This window comes from Pelodiscus sinensis, chromosome 24 (assembly GCF_049634645.1).
Source record: "Pelodiscus sinensis isolate JC-2024 chromosome 24, ASM4963464v1, whole genome shotgun sequence".
Lineage (NCBI taxonomy): Eukaryota > Metazoa > Chordata > Testudines > Trionychidae > Pelodiscus > Pelodiscus sinensis.
The window spans coordinates 10,816,291-10,832,016 of record NC_134734.1 but is presented as its reverse complement, the minus strand read 5'-3'; the positions used below and the strand labels follow the sequence as shown (position 1 = coordinate 10,832,016).

The 15,726-nt window shown below is 51.5% G+C and overlaps 1 protein-coding gene and 1 non-coding gene across 5 annotated transcripts; one reads left to right on the top strand and one right to left on the bottom strand.

Moving 5' to 3' along the window:
- Positions 1-632: 632 nt before the first annotated feature.
- Positions 633-5,958, bottom strand: TMEM107 (transmembrane protein 107). 4 transcript variants are annotated; one of them, XM_075907004.1, is made up of 6 exons: positions 5,834-5,958; positions 4,242-4,370; positions 3,118-3,185; positions 2,666-2,766; positions 1,649-1,745; positions 633-1,555 (listed from the first exon to the last, which is right to left on the bottom strand). In XM_075907004.1, the coding sequence occupies exons 2-6, from the start codon at positions 4,326-4,328 to the stop codon at positions 1,486-1,488; spliced, it is 423 nt and encodes a 140-aa protein (XP_075763119.1). In that variant the 5' UTR covers positions 4,329-4,370; positions 5,834-5,958; the 3' UTR covers positions 633-1,485. The 4 variants fall into 4 exon arrangements, with proteins under 4 accessions (XP_075763119.1, XP_025037063.1, XP_075763118.1 ...); XM_025181278.2 differs by lacking the exon at positions 1,649-1,745 and adding an exon at positions 2,082-2,178 and having other exon boundaries at positions 4,242-4,374; positions 5,834-5,949; XM_075907003.1 differs by having other exon boundaries at positions 4,242-4,374; positions 5,834-5,949.
- A 104-nt stretch (positions 5,959-6,062) lies between these two features.
- Positions 6,063-6,134, top strand: TRNAA-UGC (transfer RNA alanine (anticodon UGC)). Its single transcript has one exon. It is a non-coding gene; the product is annotated as a tRNA-Ala (tRNA).
- Positions 6,135-15,726: the final 9,592 nt, after the last annotated feature.

Here is a 15,726-nt window from a genome sequence, read left to right as displayed (position 1 = left end):
TCATTTTTGAGGTGCACCAACAGGGAGGTGATGTAATGCACATCCTGTCCATGTTACACGTCCACTCCACATTGGTGCACATAATAGAATTCATTCTGCTCAGGTGTGGGGAAAATTAGAAGGAACATTGGTTGTGGGGAGGGACGGGAATGGGAGAAGAGAGAGGCAGATGGACATAGTGATTCTATCTTTTTTCGGTATGGTTTTATGAGAAGCAATCTCATGCCAGGCATATCCTGTTTCCTGGTACAACTAAACCCTTGCTTTAAGTTATAAATAGGAGGAAGCTGCAAACCAAATTTGGTGCTCCTAGCTCTTACCGTTTAGGAGGAGTTCTTGAGCAAACAGATGGATGAACAGACAAATTCTCTCAACTATATAGTAGATAATACATGCCCCTTATTTTGGAAGATGATGGTCACAGATCATAATGATGATGCCATAAGTCTATTTCCTATTTTACTTCAGGACAACTCACCTTTCCCACAAGAACCCCATCCTATACTTGTTTTCAGTGGGACTTACTTCAAAATTAAGCACAGTCTAAGCCCTGTTAGTCTCAGCTTTTCTGGTAACATGCAATTGGATCTGCATCAAAATGACAGTGGGACCGGAGAAGATGAGAGTTAATGTAGAAGCTTTAAGGACACTGTATATTTACTGTTCTGAGGATTTGTCTGTTAGAGTTCATACAAATTGAAAAATAAAAAAAAATGACTTTCAGGATAGTTGTCAGCTGAGAACTACGAAGACTGTTGCAATGGCAAATGTGAATCATTTCTGGAACATTTAAGATTTCGTTTAGTAAAACAAGTGCTATTTGTGTTTGTATGTATAATTTAGTTCTTCCCATTCTTAATGCACGGCTGCTGCATCTGCAGGCAATGAGAATTATGTACTGTTTTCTCAACTGATAAAAATCAAGTTTTAAAAAAAAATTACACAGAGCATACTCTCTTAGATGTTGTAAAATTCTGTACCAAGGAGTAAATGTACATGTTTTAGAGATTAGATTAGATTTGCACTGTTGCTTGAAGAAATACGTGAAGAAGTAACAGTGGGAAAGTTGATTTAAATCAATGATTTTTTCCCTATGATTTAAATCACCATGATTTAAATCAATCTATCCAGGTAACACCTGCTGCCACTGTGGTCTTGGGATGGCGCTGCAGACACCCACAAACTGAGGTAGGCTGCAGTACTGCCTGCTGCCAGTGGGGGCCGATGCAGGCTCCCATGGGACAGGTGGAATACCACCTGCTACCATTATGGGCTCCTGGGGGGGTGCCACAGGCTCCTATAAGGATAATTCAGTCCCACCCCTAGAGATAGAGGACCAGGTCCTGATCCCCTATGCAGCTACCCCACAGCCAGCTGCCCCATTTAGCAGTGGTAGGCACTGGTCAGCATATCCACTTCCGCACTCCCCAGCTCCAAGCCCCTGGGGCCAGCAGCACACAGCTCCCATGGGGGTCCAGCTCCACTTCACAGGGGCTTCCTCTTGAACCCGAAGACAGACACGAAGAGCAGGATCTCGAAGGCAGCAGGCAGGGCACTGGGAGCACAAGAGCAGATGGGGTCAGTGTCTGTCACAAGCGGGATGTTCCCCAGGGGCTCATCCTGCCCCCCCCCCCCAGGGGGCATCTACCTGCAGAAGGCAAGGATGTACCAGTAGGTGGCGCTCTCCCAGCGCTCTATCACAAAGAAGGAGAGACAGATGGAGGCGCTGCAGTGGGCAGCCACTGCTGGGAGAAGCCGTCAGGGAAATAACCCATCAGAGAGAACAGGTCCTGGGAGACAGGCACTTGCCATCTAGAGGTGCTGGCTCCCATCTGGCCCCAGGGCAGAGACTGGGTGGCTCAGGGGGATGGGGAATGGGGCACGGAGCCTATCCCCTCTAGGAAGCATTGGATCCCATCTGGTCACAGGGCATAGACCGGCTGGCTCGGGTGTGGAGAATAGGGCACAGGGCCTTTCCTTGCTAGGGGACGCGGGTTCCTGGAGCGGTGTGTTGTGCTCTTGCCAGTCTCCAATGCAGGCAGGGGGAAGGGGCTGCAGCTCCTGAAGGAGGTGCCACTGACCTGCAGAAGGCAAAGATCCACCAGTAGAGGCTGCTCTCCCACTGCTCGAAGAGGAAGAAGAGGAGGGCCACGGCAGCAGAGGCATGGGCCCCAGTGGCTGGGGGGAGCAGAGTCAGAGACCAACAACAGGGACTGATTGGAGAGGCAGAGGTGGGCCCAATCTCTCCACTGCATATGCCAGCGATGCCAGCCAGGGTGCTCTATTGAGTGACACCTTGTCTTTCCCATTCCCTGTCCCCCTGAGCCAGCCAGTCCCTGCCCTGGGGCTGGATGGGAGCTGATACCCCCAGAGGGGACAGGTCCCTACCCCATTCCTTCCCACTCCCCGAGCCAGCTGGACCTTAATGGGAGATGGCACCCCTAAGAGGGAACATGTCCCATACCCCACCAGCCTATGGAGGTCAGCACCAACGCCCAGAACAGAAACAGGGTTACCCCTGAGCAGCTAGTGCAGACCAGAGGTAGCGCCTCCTGGGGACAACAGTCACTATCCTGGGAAGAGGGGAAAGCAGGTATGTCCCCAGGGGTTGATGTGAACACCAGTGCGGGGAGGGGGTGCAGAGATCAGCAGGGCAGAAGGATACAGAGCAGGCTCTGCGTGTTGTTGAACATGGATATCCCAGAGAGGAAGCCGGCCAGCTCCACGGCGAACAAGCCCAGCGTCACTGACAAGGCCACCACCAGCCTGTGAGGGTCAGTGCCAACGCCCAGAAGAGAGAGAGAGTTACACAGGTGCAGGCTGGAGAGCATAACCCCCCCAACTGCCCCCACCCCAGAGCCTACCAACCCCCACTCCCAGGCCAGTTCTGCCTGTCTCAGTCTCTCCACAGGCCCAGCTCCCCTGTCCCTTCTCCCACTGTCTCATGCTGCTTCCACTCTTTGGGCCCATTCCTGCCATCCCAGCATATTCTCCCTCATGCCCTTCCTGGCCCATTTTCCTGTCCCCCCCTCCCAGGTGCCCCCCGATAGGCCCCAAGCCCTGCCAGGCCAGGCCAGTTGACCTCTGGCACACCCGGTCCCTGGCTGACTGACTCACTCCACGTCCTGGCGCTCATACTGCTGCTGGCTGTACTGCAGGGGCAGTGAGGCACGGACATTGTTGTCCTGGAAGATAGGAGGCAGTGAGGTCAGCCCTGCAGGGTGCAGCGTCCTGAGCATACAATTCAGCATGGGAGATGTAGGAAGAACACAGCAAATGCAAGGGAAAGCACACCAGTGGAGCAGACAAGAATCCAAGAGTCCTTAACCCACCAGCTCATATTCCCCTCCCAGAGCTGGAGAAAGAACCCAGGTGTCTCAGTTCCCAACCACCCTTAGCCTCTACCTCCTTGCCACAGCAAGGGCTGAACCCAGGAGTCCTGATCCAGCTTGTTGCTACCCACTTCCCTACAGCCACAACCCCTCCCTGGTTCCTGCGGCCCATGCACTGTATGCTCTTCTCACCTGTGGAAAGTGACTGTATGTGTGTGGGGGGGGGAGGGGGGGAGGAATGAGAAGAGGATGCTGGATGGGTGAGATGGGAGCCCTGCAAGGATGCATGTTGGAGGACTGTGTAAACTGGGAGAGGGGGTGCGTGTGTTGGGAAAGCTATAAATGTGTCGCAGATTTGTGCCTCATAGTGGCAGGCGGGTGTTGCCAGGACAGCATACAGCATGTCATACAGGTGTGCATGGTATGGATGGGTGTTGCACGGATGCGTATCACTGGGCCAGGCATGTTGCATGTTGTAGTCATAGGCGTGGTAAGGGTGGGTTTGTTGTATCTGTGTATGCTGTAGATATGGTTGTTGTTATGCGCGTTGTTGGGCTTCGCGTGCATTACAGGCATCATTCGTTAGTGTGGCATCAAAGTTGGCATGCTGTATGGGTGTACAGTACATCATAGGCATGGTTATCAGATGGATATGCACCTTCAGAATGGACATGTGATACAGCTGAACATGAGAAGGGTGGATATGCTTGGGGTGAGCGGGCAGTCATTCTATAAGGGTGCACACCACAAGCATCAGATCGGTGTGCGTTATTGGCGTGGACAGGCAGGCGTGCTGTGTTGGTGTACGTGGTGGATGTCACATAGGTGTGTATTGTCTGGGTGCACAGGTGGGTGTGCAGGGTGTATGTTGTGGGGATCACAGGGGGATGCGCAGTCAGGGTTTCTTACCCGGGACCAGAAGATGGTGATGACGATGACAAGATGAGCTGTGAGGGTCAGGAAGCGGGCAGGCACCAGCCCGCTGACCAGCGCCATATGGCCCGTGTCCCTCACGTGGTCAGGGTCCTCTGGGCAGGTCTGACTGGGGGGAGCAAAGGTGTCAGACTGGGGAGACCAAAGGAAGCACTAGGCCCCCCACCATATTTCTGAGGAGTTTCCCCATCATCTCCCCAGTAGAGCCCCATGTCCATCACTCCTCCACCACCCCAGCTCCTTTTCCATCTCCATCGCTGCCTCCCTGTGGCGCACCCCATTTCACCCCATCCTCACTGCGTGGTGACATCTCCCCTCCCTCATGAAGTCCCCCCCCAATACCTCCCATATCTATTGCCCTACCCCCCCATCATCATCTCTGCATCACCATCTGCACCCCCATCCCCTTGAGACCTCCTTCTCCATTGCCCCCTCCTGTGGAACCCCCCCCCCCGCACTCTTCCCCCCCATGGAACCTCCCCCCGCACTCTTCCCCCCATGGAAGCCCCCCCCCCGCACTCTTCCCCCCCATGGAACCCCTCCCCGCACTCTTCCCCCCATGGAACTCTCCTCCCCGCACTCTTCCCCCCCATGGAACACCCCCCCGCACTCTTCCCCCCATGGAACCCCCCCCCCCGCACTCTTCCCCCCATGGAACTCTCCTCCCCGCACTCTTCCCCCCCATGGAACCCCCCCCGCACTCTTCCCCCCCATGGAACCTCCCCCCGCACTCTTCCCCCCATGGAACCCCCCCCCGCACTCTTCCCCCCATGGAACTCTCCTCCCCGCACTCTTCCCCCCCATGGAACCCCCCCCGCACTCTTCCCCCCATGGAACTCTCCTCCCCGCACTCTTCCCCCCCATGGAACCCCCCCCCCGCACTCTTCCCCCCATGGAACCCCCCCCCGCACTCTTCCCCCCATGGAACTCTCCTCCCCGCACTCTTCCCCCCCATGGAACCCCCCCCGCACTCTTCCCCCCCATGGAACCCCCCCCCCCGCACTCTTCCCCCCATGGAACTCTCCTCCCCGCACTCTTCCCCCCCATGGAACCTCCCCCCGCACTCTTCCCCCCATGGAACCCCCCCCCGCACTCTTCCCCCCATGGAACTCTCCTCCCCGCACTCTTCCCCCCCATGGAACTCTCCTCCCCGCACTCTTCCCCCCATGGAACTCTCCTCCCCGCACTCTTCCCCCCCATGGAACCCCCCCCCGCACTCTTCCCCCCATGGAACCCCCCCCCCCGCACTCTTCCCCCCATGGAACTCTCCTCCCCGCACTCTTCCCCCCCATGGAACCCCCCCCCGCACTCTTCCCCCCATGGAACCCCCCCCCCGCACTCTTCCCCCCATGGAACCCTCCTCCCCCCGCACTCTTCCCCCCATGGAACTCTCCTCCCCCCGCACTCTTCCCCCCCATGGAACTCTCCTCCCCGCACTCTTCCCCCTCATGGAACCCCCCCCCGCACTCTTCCCCCCATGGAACTCTCCTCCCCGCACTCTTCCCCCCCATGGAACCCTCCGCCGTGGGACTCCCCCTCTCATAGAAAAGAACCCTCAGCGCTCCCACCCGCGGCCGTGATCCCGCTTAGGCCCCCACGTTGCCCGAGGCAACCGCCTCTACGTGCATCCCTTGGCCTCGCCCCATAGAGAGAGGCGCGCCTGCGCGCTGGGTGGAGATGTCGCGAGAACTTCCCGTCTGACGGCGAGGACGAGTCCTAAATCGCCATCTTGTTTGAGGTCAGGAAGAGGGCAGCGGCCCTATGAAGTTCCTCTGTGGGAGGAACCGTTTCCATGTAGGGGATGTAGCTCAGTGGTAGAGCGCATGCTTTGCATGTATGAGGCCCCGGGTTCAATCCCCGGCATCTCCAGTTTTTTTTTTTGTTATTTCAGCCTCTAGCTGGGGGTGTTACCCTGGGAAGCCCTTCCCTGCGGCAGGCTGAAAAATGGTTTCGGTAAAGAAAGGATCCAGGGACAGTGGGAACGATTTATACCCAGGTATCCTCCAATCAACATGCAACAAAACGGTTTATACCCAGGTATCTGTCAGTCAGCAAGGGGCAAAATGGTTTAACAGACTCCCAGGGCTGGAAGAGACCTCAGGGAGGCATCGAGTCCCGCCCCTGCCCACAGCAGCACCAACCCAAACTAAACCATCCCAGCCAGGGCTTTGTCAAGCTGGGACATAAACACCTCTAAGGATGGAGATTGCACCCCCTCCCTAGGGAAATAGTTTTTCCTAATGTCCAACCTGGACCTCTCCCACCACAACTTGAGACCATTGCTCCTTGTTCTGCCATCCCTCACTACTGAGAACAGCCTCTCTCCATCCTCTTTGGAACCTCCCTTCAGGAAGGTGACAGTTGCTATCAAATCCCCCCTCACTCTTCTCTTCTACAGACCAGTGGTTCCCAACCTGTGGTCTGCAGACCCCTAGGTGTCCATGCCAGTACTGTAGGGGATCTGTGGAAAGTTTAGGAAAAGAAAAGAACAGGCCCACCACAGGACTGGGACTTTCCACCAGGCCATTATTGCCCAGGGCTCACTGTTCATAAGCAGTCACGCACACTCTGCCTCCCGCCCTTGAGACTGGATTTTGATACCTCAGGAGGCACAATCTGTCCTCCAGCCACCAGCTACACTGCCATTTACACTCCAGCCCTCTCCCCACTCCCAGTCCCACTCCCACAGTGGGGCCCAATCCTCACTTTCTTTTCTTTTCCTTTTCTTTTTTTTCTCCCCCAGGGCTCCATGCCCTGCCACAGGAGGAATGCCAGGGCAGGAGCTGCTTTGGCCAGGAGATCCCTCTCTCCATATCCTCTGTGGATGGGCTCAAAAAGGTTGGGAACCACTGATGTAGACTAAATAAGCCCAAATTCCTAAGCCTCTCCTCATAAGTCATATGCTCCAGCCCCCTCATCATTTTTGTTGCCCTCTGCTGGACTCCCTCCAAGGCTGTGTCTAGACTGGCCAGTTTTTCCGGAAAATCAGCCGCTTTTCTGGAAAAACTTGCCAGCTGTCTACACTGGCCACTTGAATTTCCGCAAAAGTACTGACTTACTACTGTAAGAAATCAGTGCTTCTTGCGGAAATACTATGCTGCTCCCATTCAGGCAAAAGTCCTTTTGCGCAAAACTTTTGCGCAAAAGAGCCAGTGTAGACAGCTCAGATTTGTTTTCCGCAGAAAAGCCCCGTTCGCGAAAATGGCGATCGGGGCTTTTTTGCGGAAAAGCGCGTCTAGATTGGCACGGACACTTTTCCTCAAAAAGTGCTTTTGCGGAAAAGCGTCCGTGCCAATCTAGATGCTCTTTTCCTAAAATGCTTTTAACGGAAAACTTTTCCGTTAAAAGCATTTCCGGAAAATCATGTCAATCTAGCCACAGCCCAAGTATTTATATCCAAACATCTGGCAGTCAACAACAAGTTAAATCTTTTTTCCTGCCAATCAGCAAGGGGAAAATTATTTAAACCCATGCCGCCTTCAATCAGCATTGGACAAATTGACTTACACCCATGCTCCCTCCGATCAGCAAAGGTCAAGATAATTTCAAACCAGCTATCCTCCAATCAACATACAAAGCCACACATCAGCAATTGCTCCTCACTGACTGCATAAGAAGAATGATTGAGTCTTGAGATTACAGGCAGAGGGCGGAAATCTAAAAAAATATTTTTCATCTATTTATGCTTTTGTATAGTAAATATTAAGGAACAGAATCTCTCTACATTCCCACCCTATCTGTCTATGTACTCCCCCGCAATGCCCTTTGATTTACCTACTCCCCTTTCCTTCCCCCATGTTCTTGCTTAGAAAACAAGAACCCTGAACCACAGCACCTCATCACAACCACATAGAATAGACTCTCTGCAGCAGACTGCAGAGATTATGCTTTTTAGGTAGCTGTGATGGCTGATTGGTTAACGCACTGAATTTGAAATCCCCTGAGATCTCCCTTAGCAGGTTCAAATCCTGTTTGTAGTGATTGGTGCTTTTGCTGGGAGAGACGAGACATGGAGATCTTGCTGACGGAGGGTATGTCTACACTACAAAGTTAGTTCGAACTAACGGACGTTAGTTCGAACTAAATTTCATAGGCGCTACACTAGTGCTCCGTTAGTTTGAATTTAATTCGAACTAGCGGAGCGCATAGTTCGAACTAGGAAAACCTCATTTTACGAGGATTAAGCCTAGTTCGAACTAGCTAGTTCGAATTAAGGGGTATGTAGCCCCTTAATTCGAACTAGTGGGAGGCTAGCCCTCCCCAGCTTTTCCTGGTGGCCACTCTGGCCAACACCAGGGAAACTCGTCTGCCCCCCTCCCGGCCCTGGACCCCTTAAAGGGGTACGGGCTGGCTACGGTGCCCGTGCCAGGTGCAAGCCTGCCAGCACCCAGCCAGCAGACCCTGCACCTGGCATGGATCGAGCCATCCACCCGATGCCCCCCAGCCCTCCCCCTCTTCCCGGGACCAGGCTGGCGGCTCCCGGGAGCTTGCCCGGGACCGCAAGAGGGGAACACCCACCTGGGCTAGTGCAGACATCGTGGACCTCGTCCTCGATCTCCGCACTAGGCACAGGAAAGTGGCCAGCTAGGGCAGGAGAGCTGCCAGCCTGGCCACCCAGGAGCAGGTGTGCAAGAGAATCAAGGGGGTCCAGTGAGACCCCCGACCCTGAGCTTACAATGGCCGTACTGGGTCAGACCAAAGGTCCATCTAGCTCAGTAGCCTGTCTGCCGACAGCGGCCAACCCTAGGGACCCTGGAGGGGATGGACCGAAGACAGTGATCAAGCCATTTGTCTCGTGCCATCCCTCTCCAGCCTTCCACAAACCTTGGGCAGGGACACCACTCCTACCCCCTGGCTAATACCACTCCATGGACCCAGCCTCCATGACTTGATCTCACTTCCCATTAAACTCTGTTCTAGTTCTAGCCTTCACAGCCTCCTGCAGCAAGGAGTTCCACAGGTTGACTCTTTGCTTTGTGAAGAAGAACTTTCTGTTACTAGTTTGAAGCCTGCTGCCCATTCCTTTCCTTTGATGTCCTCTAGTCCTTCTTTATGGGAGCTAATGAAGAACTTTTCTGTATGCACCCTCTCCACCCCACTCATGCTTTTAGAGACTTCTATCCTGTCCCCCCTCCGTCTCCTCTTTTCTAAGCTGAAAAGTCCCAGTCTCTTTAGCCTCTCTTCATATGGGACCTGTTCCCAACCCCTGATCATTTTAGTTGCCCTCCCCTCTCCCAGCCTCTCTCTTCCCCTCTCCCACCTCCTTTTCCCAGTCTCCCCCTGTTTTGTTCAATAAAGACAGATTCCATTTTGGAAGACATGTTATCTTTATTTTGTACATCAAGAAAAGGGGCTAGGGAAGGGTAAGTGGAAGGAGGTGAGGGAGGACTGGGCTGGCTCTGCGGGCTTCTGGGGGTGGAAGCTCTCCTGCAGCCCCCCAATTGCCCCCTCTCCCCAGATGGCAGCCTGCGGCAAGTGCAGCCGGGCTGATGGCTGAGTGCTGTGATGTGCCCAGTGTGGGTAGTCCAGGCAATCCAAGCCAGGACTGCTTTGCAAGCGGGGCACCCCTGAGAACTGTCTGTCCGGGGTGGGGGTCGGGACCCTTTAAGCACAGCCCTCAGCTAGCCTGAGACAGCATCTCCACGCTCTAAGTTCTTCTCTGATGCCCTGCCGGCACTGCTTCCGGCCATCCTTAAGCCCGGTTCAGAGTCCACTAAATGTGGACATGCTAGTTTGAATTAGCAAAATGCTAATTCGAACTAGTTTTTTAGTCTGGATCCGTTAGTTCAAATTAGCTTAGTTCGAATTAACTAATTCGAACTAAGTTAGTTTGAATTAACGTTGTAGTGTAAAAAAACCCTAGGGGTATTTTCTGGGCAAAATTAAGGATGTTAAGTATTGTGTAAATGACTAATCGAATAGTTGATGCATTTTTGCATGGACTATTTGATTAGTCGATAGGGCGGCACTGCCGCTTTGAAGTACCCTCCCCCCTTCTCTCCTCCTCTGATAGAAGCAGCAAGAGAGGGAGCGACTAGTTGACGAATCCTTAACATCCCTAGATGAAATGCCAAGCAGGCATCTATGAGCTGGACAGGTGGGTGACACAGTAGGCTGCGTATGGGTCAATTCTGGGGCCGGGGGAGTGAACCCCAAGTCGCAGCGAGGAGCTGGTGATTGCATCCCCTGATGTTCAGAGGCACAGGCCTTGGGTGGTCAGCGTTCAGGAGTCACTCTCTGATTCTCCTTCCACCTAACAAACCCTCCCAGTTGTGGAGGAATCCTGCCGACAGGCCAGGATTTAGGTGCTCCAGAGATGAGGCCGACCTGGTTAGGATGGGTCTGTAGCTGCAGGCTGGAATTGATAACTGCAAGACTGAGCTGCATTGGCATCATCTGACCTGGAGCAAACTCTACCATCATGGCACAGAGAGCCATGTGCTGCCAGCCCCCTACCAGGGCTTGGGCACCGATCCTCCATGTGAATCAGGAGTCACTCTGCTGGTGTCAGAAGTACTAATTTCCCTCTCGCTTACTCCAGAGTGACTCTAGAGTCCCTCCAAGGTCATCAGAGACACTGATTCCCCTCTCACTCAGCACAGTCTTTGGGACAGCATGTGGGCTGGACGAGGAGGGGTATTGGCCCAAAAGCTGCCATGGCACAGGCATCCCTGATAATTCTCTTCCAACGTCCTCCCACCAAATAAACTCCACCCACTTGAGCCACCAGCTTTGTGTACACAGGGAATTTGACCAGCACAGTGTCAGGAATTAGGGCTTGCAGCAGAGCTGAGATCAGTGAGCTCCAGCCCTTTAGCAAGCAACAAGGAACTCGCCACTAAATTGCAGTTGGCTTGCAGCAGATGTTCCTCCTTAACCAGACAGTCTTATTGACTGGACTGGAGGAACCCACATGGCTGCACCAAAGTCTAGCAGCAATGGTCGATAACCACTCCAAGTCCAAAGCTAAGAGGCTTTGGCATAAAGCAGGCATATCAAACTCAAAGCCTACTGAGGGCTGCACAAATGAAAACTGATAGCTTTCAGGGCCACCAGAGAAAATGTACTTCTATTGGAAAGTCGTAATTATTTATTATTCTTGATTATGTTTTAGGTATATTTTATAATTTTTCAGGTCTTGTTTTAATATAATACAATAACTTGATGTGTAAAATTGTTATTTGCCCATATAAAATCATTTTTAATTTAAATATATATTGAATGTACTTTTTAATTTTTTATATGATACTTAACTTGTTTTGTTGAAATAAAAACAGGTATAGACCATGGTTAATCAAATAAAACAGGCTTCTGTGAAAATTTCAGATACTTTGTAAGTTTGAGATTTTGCATAAACATAATATTCATACAATGCAAAAAATGACATATTTATGGATATAAAATTAAGGTACATTTTGTGATTTTATTTGGGAATAAATAAATAAAAAACAAAATGTTAACAAAATATCTCTCTCCTCTCCCCCAGAGCCAGGCACTCCCATACCCCCATTCTAACCCAATTCCCCTCTGCTCCCCCAGAACCCCTCTCCAACCCAATGCCTCATCCCTCTCCCAGAGCCAGGCACACACCCCCTCTAACCCAATGCTTCTCCCTTCCCCCAGAGCCAGGCACTCCCAGCTCCCCCAACCTAATGACTAGGTCCCGGAGCCACCACCATACATTTCTTCCTCAGGCACTGGGGCATCATGAGCACAGCTGCCAGCTGTGAGCAGGGGCTTGATACATGTGCAGAGTGGCCGGCCGGCCGTGAGCAGTCACTAAGGAGCCATGCGCAGAGCGGCCGGTGATCTGCACTCAGCCACATGCTCAACAGCGGCCAGTGGGCTACACTTTATTCTTTTATATAAATGTAGCGGCGGGCCACAAAAAATGTCGATCGGGCCACATGCGGCCCTCCAGAGGCCTGTTTGACATGCCTGGTCTAAAGTCAATCCAGGGGTAGCTGCGTGAAATTGACCAACATGGAAGTCAGATGAGATGCTCTGATGGGCCCTTAAAAATTCAATGAAATAATATGAACTAATCTTAATAAGATGCAGCATTTCAGTGACACCTCAAGGTGTCACCCTTTCCCTTCCATGGTGCCATCTGTCCTACTGCTACAACCAATATTGCTAATTAACATTACTGGCCTTATGTGATTCCCATGACTGAACAGGAGAGAAAACTGAGAAAAAAGCCTGGTGCTCAGCAGAGCACTGTCCCCAGTCTATGTGCAGAAGCAGACGGCCTCTGTCTTTTTCATGGCACAGGAGAAGCAGGGGCAGAGTTTGAGAGGTCAAACCCACCCTCTGCTCACCTGGTTTTCTTCATTGTGAATTCTACTTCCCCAGCTGGTATCTGCAGAGGGGAAAAGGAGGGCAAATTCCCTTTGCCTTTAGTTATTTTTCAGGGAGGCACCCATCAGGGATCTTACCCTGGCGCATCCACAACCACAAGGGGGTATCCCTAGGTGCAATTTGCCAGAAACTGGGAATGGCTGAAAGGAGATGATCACTCGATTCCCTCTTCTATTCATTCCCTCTGGGGCACTGGCCTCTGTCAGAAGACAGGACACTGGGCTAGATGGACCTTTGGGCTGACCCATTGTGGCCGTTCTCATGTTCTTACATCCTGTGTTGCTTTTTCCTCTGGGAAATTCCCTTTTTCAGGGAACAGCATTAAGCATAAGTAGCCAGCTCCCAGGTTCCCCTCACCCCCTGCACTCCTGGGCTATGTTTACACTGGCACGATGTTGCGCCAGAAATATGCAAATGAGTCTAAGCATGGTATATCGCCGAGCCTCATTTGCATATCTAATGAGCCACCATTTTTTGCAGAAGAGGCTCTTACGCAAGAAGGAGCATCTACACTGCCCCTTCTAACGCAAGAAAAACCCTCTTGCGCAATGCCGCTATGCTGATTATTTTCAGGAAGAACGGCATTGTGCAAGAGGGTTTTTCTTGCGCAAGAAGGGGCAGTGTAGATGCTCCTTCTTGCACAAAAGCCTCTTCTGCAAAAATGGCGGCTATTAGATATGCAAATGAGGCTCTGTGATATTCCATGCTTAGCCTCATTTGCATATTTCTGGCGTAAGATCGCGCCAGTGTAGACAAAGCCCTGGTTTGTCTATCTGTAACCTTCCCTCTGAGTTCTCAGGCACTGGTGTAGCAAACAAACTAGTGGTGTCTGTCTCCACTATGCTTCCATGGCATAGCCCAATTATTCCCTGGGTCCTCGCATTCATGCACCCCATTTCACATGGGAACACTTAGTCCAAAAAGGTCTTTTCCTGGAAAGTTTGGGAGGGGAAATCAAAGCCTGTTTTGTGGAGTTCTGGTTTCAGTTTATTAGACCATCCATCTGATTTCGCAGCTAGTCAGTTTCACCTAGCTATGGCTGTATAGAGCCAGCGATGTTAGCTAGGCAGAAGAATTTCTCTTCCCAGGAGACTAAACCGGCAGAGAAAAAAATCCACGGTCCAGCAATCTTTGAAGTAGGAATAAGAGATCTCCGGAAAAGGGCTTTTTTCCGGAGGATCGGGGCCAGTGTAGACGCTCTTTTCCGGCTTTTCTAAAAGCTGGAAAAAAGCGGTGGACATTTTTATTTAAATGCCGCGGGGGATATTTAAATCCCCCGCAGATTTCCCTATTACGACCTGTCAAATTAGCATGCCCCTTTCGGAAAAGGGGCCAGTGTAGACGTAGCCTAAAAGTGTGCTCTTGGTGCCATTATCTCAATCACTGATGAAGATGTTGAACATAACTGGTCCCAAAACTGTGGGACCCCCACTGGTTATGCCGCGAGGCTAATATCAATTTCATTCTCCTTCCATTGTGCATGCAGAATATAAGTGCTATTTGCTGATGTGGTTGGGCGATTTGATTCTGGAAAACCTGAAGGGTTGGATTGACCAGTGTTTAGCTGGTGTTAAGCCAGATCATATTCCTTTTGTCTTCTTTTATTCAGAATGATCAGGACAAGCTGGAGAAATGATCTGAGGTAAATAGGATGAAATTAAGTCAGGACAAATACGAAGTAGTCCAGTTAGGGAGGAACAATCCATTTCACACACACAGAATGGGAAGCGATTGTCTAGGAAGGATACTGCCAAAAGGGACCTAGGGGTCATAGTGGACCACAAGCTAAATATGAGTCAACAGTGTGACATTCTGGGTTGTATTAACTGGAGTGTTGTGAGCAAGACACCATCTAACTGTGGATAGGGGTGCAGGGCCTGGTGAATTGAAGCAACACACGGGGTTACTGCAGGACAGTAGAATACACATGCAGCATAACAAGGAATACAATCCCCACTTCATCACAATGTCCATCCATGGTTATTAGCCAAGGTGGTCAGGGATGCAGCCCCATGCTCTAGGTGTCCCTAATCTCTGTTTGCCAGATGCTGGGACTGGACAACAGGAGATGGATTACTTAATAATTGACCAGTTCTGGTCATTCTTTCTGGGACACCTGGCATTGGCCACTGTTGGAAGGCAGGACACTGGGCTAGATGGACACTGGGCTAGATGGACCATTGGCCTGAGTTCGTATGGCCGCTGTTATGTTATATTCTGGTTTAAAAGAATAACTCAAATGGCAGAGTTGGCTTTAAGTCAACTTAGGTGTCTCTTTCTAGAAGATCCAGTACAATGGCAAGTTCTCGGACAGGTACAGAAATCAATTCCTGGCCCGTGCTAGGGTGTAGTTCAGACTGGAAGAACCAGGTGGTCTCTCGTGAGTCATCCTGAAAGGTGCAACACTGAATGAAATTACAGCTCTGGTTTGTTTCATGGGCCATTTGCTGGGTAATAGCAGGACAGAATGCCACATTGGTGTAATTACATCAGCTGTTTAGTAAGAGCTATTTACAGAGTTAATGAAACAGTGGCACCATTCCAGCCATGTGCACACAGACCAACTTCTGGTTGCATCCTCCAAATCCTTCTCTCCTGCATCCTATGCTTCTCTGTCTGGGTTCCACATAGGTGTTTGCAGGGTTTGCACCCTTTTAAGAGGCCTAGAAAGACAATTTCCTGCAGCAATTTATTTGCTGTCTGTTAAATGGGAAGTCTGGCTTAGTGGATGCAGTACTGGGGATCTGGGGGTTGATTCCCAGTTTTTCTGCTGCTTTTGCAGCTCTTATCTAAAAACACTTGGTCCCAGTTAGGGTTGCCAGGTATCCGGTTTCCACCCAGACAGTCTGCTTTTTGCTGCCTCTGTCTGGTAAAAAAAACCGGAAGGCTTGTGGGAACATCATTCTTCCCATCATTGGCGGGGTGGAAGAGAGCGGGAAGTGTGGGGATACGTCAAGGTGCAGTGACCTTTTTTTTTTTGCTCAACCAATTTTTTTCCCACCATGTTTGGTATTTTTTTTTGAAAGTATCTGGAAACCCTAGTCCCAATCCATTTCCTTAGCGCCTACAAGGAGAACACTCAGAAAATCAGGAGAATAAT